Source organism: Sitophilus oryzae, unplaced genomic scaffold, assembly GCF_002938485.1.
Source record: "Sitophilus oryzae breed Bouriz unplaced genomic scaffold, Soryzae_2.0 scaffold_847_pilon_pilon, whole genome shotgun sequence".
NCBI lineage: Eukaryota > Metazoa > Arthropoda > Insecta > Coleoptera > Curculionidae > Sitophilus > Sitophilus oryzae.
In genome coordinates, this window is record NW_022147469.1 from 1456574 (window position 1) to 1468872 (window position 12299).

The window sequence follows — 12299 nt, forward strand, 5'->3', positions numbered from 1 at the left end:
AATCGAAATACACACAATGTACTTCAAACTAACCATTTCCGAGTTATCGACTTTTGAAAATATCCTTAAACAATTCGATTTAATTAATTTCGATGTGTTTGGTTTGATTTAATGATGCCATTCTGCCGAAACTGTGATACTGTTGTAATGGGTTTTTAAATTCCTATTAGCTACTAGTAAATTTAAGTATACAGGGTCTGTCATAAAGTTGTGTCACATCAAACTTTATTTTTTTTTAAATGAAACCTCCTGTATATTATTGCATATTTCAATTCTTTCTTCAATTTTAAGCAATAATCGTAATACACAATGTACATACACTGAAGAATTGAAATGTTAAACGAAACTTTTGTAATTTCCAGACTTGATATACTCTTATTTTATACATCTATAATGTATAAATAATATATATAAAATAACAAATAAATGTATAATGTATATATTCGTTACAATGCTAACTCGAGAATTAATGTCAAATATTATTAAGTATCACAGGTTCGGCAGAATGGCATCGTTAAATGAAACTGAACATATCGAAACTAATTAAATCTAACTATTTAAGTGATATTTTCAAAAGTCAATAACTTGGAAACGGTTGGTTTGAGGTACATTGTGTCTATTTCGATCTTTGCTTAGAATTGAAGGAAGAACCAAAATATGCAATAATATACAGGGGGTTCTATTTAAAAGAATGAAACTTTGATTTGCCACGATTTTAGGACCGACCCTGTATATTTAAATTTATTACCCGCTATAATAAAATAAATTTATAAATCCTATAAATTTTATATTTAACTTTTTGCGGTACCTCCTATATTTTATCTAAAAATCGACCCTTTCCATACATAACTGCGACCCTGTATAGTTGAGTCCACTCAGAGTTAAAGAATGGCAAAATATTGCTCTCTTTAAATTGAAAGTATATAATAATAGTGTTCTTTTTTTAATTGATTTTGATGCTCCCAAAACCAAAGCAGGAACCGGGATATGAGTATTGGTGCTAAAAATTAAATACTCCGAACCAATGGGCACCTACTTCAGCTTCCTTCGGGCAGAAATCTACGCTATCAAAAGATGCATACAACTTATCTGAGATAGGAACTATTAGAAACAAGAAATAGTCATCTTATCCGATTGTCAAGCAGCATTAAAAGCGATCAACTTAGTAACTATCAATTCCATGTGGGTCAAAGAATGCCTAAGGAAGCTGAATTAAATTAGGCAAAAAAATAAAGTCCTCCTACTGTAGGTGTCAGCCCACTAAAGAATGGTCAAAAGTTTTTGACACTGTAAACAGAGATGCACTTTGGGCTTTTATGCAAAAGTTCGGAGTACCCAACAAATTTCTTATAGTCACATCATAGATTACTGAGCGATCCCTCCTTGACAAATATAGGAGTTAGGCAGGGATGTGTCTTAGCTCCTCTCCTATCCAATATATTCATGGCAGCGCTCTCTATTACAGTGGACAGCAAACTGCAGGAAAGAGGAATATGTGTTAGATACAGGTATGACGGCGATCTGTTCAACATAAAAAGACTTAAGGCAAAAACATGTATAAAATTCATCACAGAACTTCAATACGCTGATGATTGCGCTCTAGTTGCAAAAACGTTATAGCAGTTACAAGAAATGCTGAACACATATATACCTGGGCATACGTGGCTTTGAGCCTTAAGCTGGATATCGATAACTAACTAACGACTAAAATCATGTGCACTCCCCCGAAAAATCCTGTGCTATAAAAATCGGAGAAGAACTACTGGAATATGTAGCGGATTCGATTACTTCGGCAGTTTGGTTTCGGAAAAGGCAAATATCGACTCTGAAATTCAGCACAGTATTAGCAGCGCCTCAAGAGCAATCTGGAAATTAAAAGACAGGGTTTTCTACAATCACGACTTGAGCACAAAAACGAAACTTGCAGTTTACCGAGTAATAATAATCCTCACCATGTTATATGGAAGAGAAACCTGTGTGCCGTACCGCCGGCACATGAACGCATTAAACAAGTTGCAACAGAGACATCTTAGGCAACTGTTAAGAATCAAATGGTACCACCATGTCTCAAATTTATCAGTCCTTGAAAAAGCTAGCTGCGAGAGCGCTGAAGTCATTATTACTAAATCCTAAGATGGGCGGCCTCGTATGCAGGATGCAAAAGAACCGCCTACCGAAGCCTCTTCTTTACGGTAAGCTTGTAGATGGTAAGAGGAAACCGGGTGGACAACTCAAAAGATACAAGGATGTTTTCCATGAAAACTTAAAGGTGATAAGCATTCAGAATTAGTGGGAGGAAGTAACGCACAATAGAACGCAATGGAGAACAATTCTAAACTAAGTTAACAACGACAACCAAAAAGTAAAGAGGCAACAAAGTAATGAGATTTTTGAATGTCCGGAGTGCGGAAGAGAAATAACATCACGTATCGGGCTTTTCAGTCACAGAAAGGTCATGAAAAAAACACCTTGCGTAACCCTCTTCAGATGCGTGTCAAATACTCGGCAGCGAGTAATGGCAGTAAGTAAGTAAGAAGGCAATGAAAAAGCAAACGATCTAGTCAGAAAAGGACGCTAACTGGATCAGAACAGTTCTGCTTTCCTGCTGTTGTTAAAGCTTTGAGACCGTATGATCAGTTATAACTCAAGATGGGGACTTAAGACACAATAGATCTGTAAGGTCGCGGTGATTAACCTACTTCATATACATTCTATATCTAGGCATTTGCGGAGGAGTCTTGACTATACCTTTGCGCTCATGAGATCTTATGTGCTGTCTGACTGTCTCTTCTATGGTCTAGGTCTAGAATAATTAGTTTATATATATTATAAAAATTATATTATTATAAGGTACTTTCTATTGAAAAATTATGGTATTTCATAATTTGACTAGTAACTTTAATGTAGTAGGTACAGTTTTGCTTCCTGTTATTTTCAGGTGGTTGGAGTGATAGTTACTGGTGATAGATATGACTTTGAATTGAAGGCGGACAGTAATGCAGCCTGGGTTGGAGTCGGTTTATCTGACGACGACAAAATGGGCGACGACTCAGTCATCGAATGTGTGAAGAGAGGAAATGGTGTAGCCGCATATATGTCTTACACTACCGCTCCAAATTATGGTGCGCCCAGATTAGCTAATGTAAGTTAGTTTTCTATTTGAATCAGGGACAATATTGTTGTGAAGTTTCTATTTCGAATTAATTCTAAAAATTATTGTTCGTTTTTAATAGCTTCGGTTCCTCAAAATTAATTCTTTAAATTTGTGAATTTGGTGGGTTGTACCCGATTGTTATTTTTTAACGATCACTTAATATTAGACACTTCTTATTTCTTGTTACAGCCACAACTTGGAATTCAACTATTAAACAGCAGTTTGGTAGATGGTACGATATACTGTAAGGTGCGAAGAGATGTTTCCACAAACGTTAATGGAAGGTTTTATGATTTAGTTAGTGGAAAATACAATTTACTAATTGCAGCTGGAAGTAGTGTAAAACGTAAGACACCAGATAATACACTTTAAATACTAATTAAGCCAAAAAATAATTTTAAGCCAAAAAAAAGTTTATAAAAAACTGAGTTTGTGAATTGAAGTTGATAGATTTATATACAGTTTGCTAGAAAATTCGTGAAAATAGGGCTAAAAGTAAAAAAAAATATAATATTTTAAACTTGAAAAATTTTTCTGTTGCGTTTTTTTGCCTCTGAGTGTATAAATGCAAAAATTAAATCTTTATTAACATAATTACATATGTTTTGTGGTTATTGCAATAACTTTAATAAACATCTTCTATTTAACATTCCTACAGAGCAATATCTATTTATTTTTTTTAATTTAGTATTACATAGGTACATAAGGTGTTTTTACCTTTTGTTTTCCAAAAGCTCTTGCTTACTAAATGTTTGTTCAAATATTAGAAATATCTAAATGTTGGATGATTCAAATACTTTTGTGCCTGTTACTTCTGAAAAAATATATCGAAAAAATATTTAAAGCTCTTGAATTAATCTGTAATAACACGTTGTAATTCATTTCTGCATGATTTATTTTCTTTATAATTTTCTATATTTAATTTTAGCTAATTCCGTCTCATTCCACGACATCGTTTATCTAGCTAGTGCTGAGCCTCAAGCGTTAGCTGACGTTTCGGCGTTAGCTGCCAAATCAAAATTGTTGATTCGTTTACACGGATGTTTCATGTTAGCAGCCTGGTTAGGAACAGCTTCAATCGGAATTTTGTTGGCCCGATATTATAGACAGACCTGGGTTGGACACCAAATGTTTGGAAAGGATATGTGGTTTGCAGTAAGTATTATAAAGCAATGTATCATTTTTTTGTTGTAAATGTAAATAATAATTTTAATATAAAACTAATAAGAATAATTTTTAATATATTTTACTTTTATTCTTGTGAAAATAACCGTAAAAAATAAATAAATAAAGAATAAAAACTTTAGCCTAACATATATCTTTATTGCGTTTAGTATGGAGTATCATATTATTTGTGAATAGTTATTAAAATTTGTTATTTATTTTTTTTATAAATTATTATTAAAATGTTTATGTTGTTTTTAGTGGCATAGAACCTTTATGGTACTCACTTGGGCGCTGACAATAGTGGCTTTTGTCCTGATATTTGTCGAGCTCAAAGCATGGTCGGGTGAAAATAAACCTCATGCCATATTAGGAACGGTTACCACAATATTGTGCTTTATACAACCAATTGGAGCCTACTTCAGGCCGCATCCTGGTACACCAAAGAGAGCTATCTTCAATTGGTTACATTGGGGTATTGGCAATGCAGCCCATATCGTTGCAAGTAAGTTGATAATACCGTATAATAAAAAAACGGTGCTAAAGGCGGCTGGAGAATGACAATCGATGATAATTTTTGCGAGGTCAATCTCTAGACCTCATTTACTAAAAATTGACATAAAACTTCACAAAGAAAATTAACACTAATTATAGAAATATTAAAAAAAGATAGAATGTTTCCAAACATACAAGTTTATTTCCAAAAAAACATAGTTTCTCGAATTCCATTTAAAAAAGTCGGTAGGCAGTTCTTTTAATTTCAATGTAAAGGAATTTTTCCAATTTTGGTCCGCGGTTATTTCCCCTATCCGCCACCTGGGGTCGTGTCCGATGGGAGTTTGGAGTTCTCCACACGGATTTTCTCAAAAACGGACTACGGAAACACGGAATATCTCAAAAACTGCGACTTTGACTGATTTTGATGTTATTACAAATTTTGTTGCAAATATTATTCATAATCTTAAATTGAAAACTGCGTTTCGCTAGCTACTGTAATTTTGGAGTGACGATTTTTTAAAATTTTTAACCCCCTCCCATACCCCCTTACCAACCCCCCACCCCCACCAAAAACTAATGGCCAGATTCTCGGGTGCGACAGTATTTTGGTGCCAAATTTGGTTAAAATCTGTTTAGCGGCTTTTGACCTCGCCAAAATTATCATCGATTCTCATTCCTCAGCCATCTTTGACGCCGTTTTTTTTTTGATCGTATGGTATGTTATAGTGAAAGTCTGAAATTCAGTAAGTGTTAACAATTACTAGAAAATGCTAACAATTACTCAATGGACCAGTGAATTTTCTACTTTAAAAAAATATCTACATTTACTAGTAGATAATTATAATTGTTAGCAGTCGCTAGTGAGAGCAACCTTTACTAAAGGTTGTCAGTAAAAATCTTTATATTGTACAACAGGTGGAAATTAACAAACAAAACTTCTAAGAACATTGAATCACCTCCATATTTAAACTGATCCACTCACCTTAAAATTACAGGAAAACATTAACAAAATAAAACAACCAAAATTAAAATATTTGCCTTTATACAGTACGTCTGTCCGTTCTGTGGCTACGGGGTATCCGTGAGAGGGGAAACGATATTCTCTCGATGTTTTTCGTAAAAAATTAGACGACGCATCCCATCAATAAAAATTCGACAAATTTGCAAGTAGCCAATAAAATGACTGCGCGGAGCGATTTGCGGTGACGTACTCGTCAAGTCGACGTATAAAATATATTGCTGTTTATTTAAATATTTTTTGTCCGCATTCCTTTGATAGACACAGATCCAGCAGACGAACTGTACTTAACCTCAAAAATTATATTCGTCGCTTAATAATTAATTAATTATAGTCGCTACCGGGTAATTGACTCAGTTCACTGACTCAATTGATCAGTCGACAGTTCACGAATGATGTTTTCACCCCTTTGGTTTTAATCATTTCTTTCTTGATTCTCTAGTTTTTTAATTTTAATACAAATTTTATTCCTTTGAAATGCCTGGATATAAATATTGCTCCTAATTTCTGAATAGTAAGTTACAGGCAGCTGCTAGAAGATAGTAGACTACTAGTCAAACAGCAGAATAAATTTAATGCTAGAATTCACTAGAAAAAGTGTTTTTTTAAAATTAGTTATCGAACTTTAACTGGCGTAAACTATATTAGGTTAAAAATTAACTATAGAGCTTGATTTTAATATTTTTAAATAGATTGGTATAGTTTTTCTGAAGCCAATTGAAATAGACTGACACCTTAATTTAGCCACTGTCTTTGTTGGTATTGCCATTGTCGGTATCGTCTGGACAAACGAATTTATGCGCGATTCTTACTACTATAAATACTACTACCTATAAACATTCTTTTATAGGTACTGAATATTTCGTATGATCGAAAAAAATCGTTTAGTTGGCTTGGAAATGACGACTATTGAGATTTACCATAATAATTTAGATAATATGAAATAACAGTGATCTTCATTTCTAAGCCAACTCTGACGTCGTTCTTTGTTTATTTGTTTAATCACATAATATTATATTAAATTGTTTAATGATAGAAAATCCTTATTATTAACGCACTGTACCCAAAATCCGTAAATCTACGGATTAACCCGTAGTTTTGGCACCACTGTCTCCGGCAACCCACTCTGTCGACTGAAAGTTGAACTACGGTACAGTATTCTTTATCCGCTATTCTTCAATGAACGGTTATAGTGAGAATCGCGCCTTAAGAAACCCAGTACTTTCAATTGACTTCGGAAATAGTATGAGAGAATAATTTAATATTTGTCTTTACTTTCTTTTTTTTTTAGTTGTAACGCTCTTCTTTGCTGTCAAACTGACCAAAGCAGAACTGCCAGAATTTGTAGACTGGATATTAGTAGCATATGTTGTAATTCATGTTATTAGCCATTTAGTATTATCGGTAAGTCATTTGTTATTTAGCGTTTTAGTTAAAATTTTATCATATAGTTTAAAATAAATATTTTTTTCTTTAGGTAATGAACTGTGTTGCTGAGAGATCTGGAGAAAATCGAATAACATCATTTCCAATGAAAGATTTAGGCGGATCTGGTAGAACGTCAGCATATACTGACAGAAACCCAGATGCTCCGGTAATATTATTACTTTTTAATTATTAAAAAAAATATATCTAATAACGGTTTCTTTTTCAGTTTTCAACGTTCAGAAAATTCATCTTAGCGATTTATATAGTGATAGTTTTAATAATTGTGATAGCTCTTATAGTCATAACAGCTTTGGCTCCAATTGAGGAAGCGTGGTCCAACTTAAAATCGTCCGTGACGAACAGAAACTAATGAGGAATTTAACAAATTAAACTATTTAAAAGTTCAACTATTACCGTCTTAGCAGAAGGCCTAATATCTCTGACGTAAGAATCTGACGTCATCGAACGAAGGCGTTTAGTTTTGAATGACAATGTGCCTGATTTCTAAGTGATTTTTTGTCATTAAATATATTATATCTTATTCAAGAGTAGATGTGCATGAAGTCTAGTTAGTGTTAGCGGGATATAAAGCAATTATAACTTAACAAAAAAACGATTTGTGGCTATTAATCTAGATGATTTTGATGGGACAAATATAGCTGGATTTTTTAAGAAGTTATTATGTTATCCTAAGTTAGAAAATGTTGATGAATTTAATACATTTTTCTTATTAATAAATACTAGGCATGGTTGCTATTTACTGGATTCTTTAAAGTGGTAATAAAAATAATTATTTTTTAATTTTTATTAACTGTGATGAGAAGTACTAAAAATGTATAAAAATTATCTCTATTCTACTTACTATGTACTATAATACAATATAATCGAAAAAAAAACGGCGTCAGCGATGGCTATGAAATGAAAATTGCTGTCATTTTATATGTAAAATTATATGGAAAATTTTATCGATCGTCATTTCCAAGTCAACTGGATGCCGTTATTTTTATCACGGTATTATCCTTAATTCGCCTGATTATAAAACATTATATCAGAGATTAGGTATCCTATAAGTATACAGATAAAAATCTTGTCCCTATTTCTTGATAATTAACAAGTAAATTTTCTTGTGCGCAAAAATAAACTCCCGTTTAAACAGCGTAATAACTGGGCCGGTCACAAGGCCGGGCAGGCGCTGTGCACAATTTTAGAGGCCATAAGTGGGCGTGCTTATGCGCAAATTAATAACGTAACTAGTGCGCGACTCCGAAAATTGGAACCACGAAAAACAATGCTTTTGACGATAAGTTTATAATCTGTATATTTATAATCTTGAATATTTCGTATGTCTATACTAAATATCTATGGCGTATAGATATATTACGGGAACACGGTTTTATTGTTTATTTTTTTAAATATTCTGATTCCGCTTATTGAGATTTCCGTCCATCACCTTCTTTTGATGACGTCACACATAGTAATACCACAGCGTATTCCTAGATATTCACTTATTTTATGTTACGTACCAAGCGGGATTCTGAGCTTTATTGAAGCTCCGTTTATAAAAAGTAAAGACACTGGTGCTCTGATTGCCTGCATGCGTACTAGAAGAGCGAGTGTAAAAATTAGCTGTGTCTAAAGTCGTCTGGCTGTCTAATGAAAACGCTGTGGTAATACCCTAGGCCTTCTCTTTTTCTCGATGTAACGGTTCAATTAACTTTATGTTTTTTAAAGTGATACAAACTAAAACATATTAATGTGCAATACGCTTTGAGATGAACATTTTGAAATTATTTTTTATACAGCATGACTAAAGTTCAGTAATATAAATATTTTTCTATATTTTTAGAATTCATTAACGACTGATAGTCTTATAATTCATTTATTTTTAAGCAAATTATCTTACTAAGATTATCATTTATTTTTGGATTTTTATTCTGTGTCTAACTAGAGTTATACAAATAAAACAGTACATACCTGTTGTCCATTATATATTATACGTATAATATAAAAATGTAAGAGTTTGAATGTAAGTGCGGAACAAAACCAGTTGTTTTAAATGTGAAGTATGAAGTACGTGAATAGTTTTATAACTACTTTATTAATAACATGTTTGTTACAATAATTGTTAGTTGCATAGGTGAACTAAAATTAGGTATAAAATATGAGATGTAGGTACTTGAAGGATTGATTTTTTACAGCCGACAGTATTTGATATGATTTTGATACTTAAGTATATACAAATAATTTATTAATGTGTTTATATCGCAAAAACAGACCTGTATTAAATGTAGTAAAATTTTATGTAAATATATATTATTTTAATATTACTGGATTTGTGTTATAATTTCCACAATTTATTATGCGATAAATAGAATTTGTAATAGCAAGAATCCAGTTCTAGTACATAGTAGGATTGCCATATTTTGTAGCTAAATTCCGGGAGGGCAAAAAAGAGTTCCCAAAATAACATAAATGACGGTAAATAACTAGATATACCGATTTGGTCATTTTAGAAGTGTGGTCTGGTTTTTAACGTGTAAGATAGTGATGCAGGCAGCTTAATGGAAAATTAATTGTATTAAAAAGAGGTAAAAGTTGGGTTGATACATTTCTTCTATGCGGTATTGCCGGATTTTGCATCAAAAGTTCAAACCGCACAAGTAGGCGTTTATGGAAAATGTTACATCTAGGATTGGAACCTTATTTTTCACTATTAGTTACTCATTTTACTGCAGATGTAATAGATTATATTTAGCTTAGATATATTATCTTCATTCCAATAGTACATACAGGGTCCGGCAATAGTGCGTCGGGCATCTGTAGCTCATAGAATAAAAAACTTGAGAATTTTGTTTAAGTGCAAACCTAAAGTATGTATTAGGATGTATTTCAGGAAAATATTTTAACTTCTAAAGGGTGGCTCAAAAAACTGTGAGTGAACCTGGATGATTTTTTTAAAATGGAACACCCTGTATATTATTGCATTTTTGGATTCCCTTCAGATCACTTTACATAATCCTAAGATATGAATAAATATATTTCGATTAGTTTCAGAGATATTAAAAAATAAATCAAAAATATATATTTTTCAGCTTTTCTTAAAAAAATTATTAAAAATACAAGAACTGTTCTGAAATGAAAACTGTATTAGGTATTTACTTTAGATGGTCTGTTCTTACTTTGCCATAAATATGGTAATCGTAAATCATACAGGATGTTCAATATTCTACGCCAAACTTTCTAAAATATAAAATATTTTTACTTTGTTTTTTTAAACGGAACACTCTGTATATTATATTTTTATTAGATGGAGAGTTAAAAAATAAACATTTTTTTTATTTAGAGTATTTCACAATTTTTAACGGTTTTGCAGATACACGCAGTATTATTTCATATGGCGCTTTCAATGGTAAAGTACGAGAGAAAAATCATTGGGTGGCTTTGATAAAAATTTGCTGTAGAAAATGCCATGAAATATAAAACCGCAAATATCTGCGAAACCGTTAAAAATTTTGAAATACTTTAAATACAAAAAATGGTCACTTTTTAATTCTCCGTCTATTGAAAAAATAATATACAGGGTGTTCTATTTAAAAAAACGAAGAAAAAATATTTTATATTTTAGAAAGTTTGGCGTAGAATTTTGAACATTCCGTATGATTTACGATTTTCATATTTATAGCAAAACAAGTACAGACCATCTAAAGTAAATACCTAATATAGTTTTGATTTCAGAACAGTTCTTGTATTTTTAATAATTTTTTTAAGAAGGGTTGAAAAATATATATTTTTGATTTATTTTTTAATATCTCTGAAACTATCGAAATATATTTATTCGTATCTTAGGGTTATGTAAAGTGATCTGAAAGGACTCCAAAAATGCAATAATATACAGGGTGTTCCATTTAAAAAAATCAACCAGGTCCACTAACACTTTTTTGAGCCACCCTATAGAAGTTAAAATATTTTCGTGACATACATCCTGGTACATACTTTAGGTTTGCACTTAAACAAAATTCTCAAGTTTTTTATTCTTGGAGCTATAGATGCCCGACGCACTATTGCCGGACCCTGTATATTATGAAAGTTTTTAAAATAGTTTGTTTTTTTTTCTACACAAATTTTCCTATAAACGTAAAAACCGGCGACACTGTATGCCGCTTTTGATTTTGTCTCTCTATCAACCAGTCATTTATATTATTTCCTGTCTTGCACATTAGAATCCAGACCACACTTCTAAAATGACCAAATCGGTATAAACGAACGAAGCCAAATCAAAAAATGTGATGGAATAATATTAAGCATAAGTATGTATTTTTACTTTGTGAACTTTATAACATTTCACTTTATAATTTGAGCGACGCTTTCCGGGATTGTACAATGACTTTCCGAAATCCGAGACAACTTACCTTCCCGGATATCCCGAACGTCTGGCAATCCTGCCACATAGTCTATCCAGCTAATCTAACATATCTTTTTTTTGTTGTTTGAACACCGCAGTTTATTTTCTAGTGGTCTATGTTCTAATGAATCGATAAAGGCCGGACAGTCAAAAACTTCCGACCAGATGGCGCTATCTGACAAAAATGTTTTTAAATCAATATCAAACTTAATTATTTTCTTTTCGGTTTTTATAATATCGGTGTTTTGTAAACATTTATTTAATTATTAAATTTGATAACAAAATACTTGTATATATAATTCTTTATTTTCTTATTGACTATCCCGTTGACCACCAAACTCTCAATGGCTCTTTCCAGAATTTTGACGGAAATAATTCTGAATGGTAACCTGGATCGTCAATTTAATACGACAATCTAGCTTGATGTAGCCACTTCAATGTTTTTGTGTGAGCAATCATCACACCTAGGTCGTATTTTGGATTTAATAGCGCTAAAAACGACTTCGAAAATGGCCCTTACCAAAACGATTTCGGATGTAATAGCTGTTCTGATCTCTTTTTTAAAGGGATTGAAATCCAAAAATATTACACATTGCGTAATCAGGTATCTTAATTTATAAAAGATGATGACAAGA

The 12299-nt window shown here is 32.2% G+C and overlaps 1 protein-coding gene across 2 annotated transcripts in view; it reads left to right on the top strand.

The window, feature by feature from the left end:
* LOC115889764 (putative ferric-chelate reductase 1 homolog) overlaps positions 1–9589 on the top strand; it is a 76473-nt gene extending 66884 nt beyond the window's left edge. For both annotated transcript variants that reach the window (XM_030909836.1, XM_030909837.1), the window contains exons 5-11: positions 2939–3142; positions 3344–3500; positions 4083–4309; positions 4580–4823; positions 7126–7238; positions 7312–7428; positions 7489–9589. In XM_030909836.1, the coding sequence (XP_030765696.1) occupies positions 2939–3142; positions 3344–3500; positions 4083–4309; positions 4580–4823; positions 7126–7238; positions 7312–7428; positions 7489–7632 (1206 nt within the window). In that variant the 3' untranslated portion in view covers positions 7633–9589. The remainder of the gene's footprint in view (positions 1–2938; positions 3143–3343; positions 3501–4082; positions 4310–4579; positions 4824–7125; positions 7239–7311; positions 7429–7488) is intronic.
* The last annotated feature ends 2710 nt before the right edge of the window (positions 9590–12299 follow it).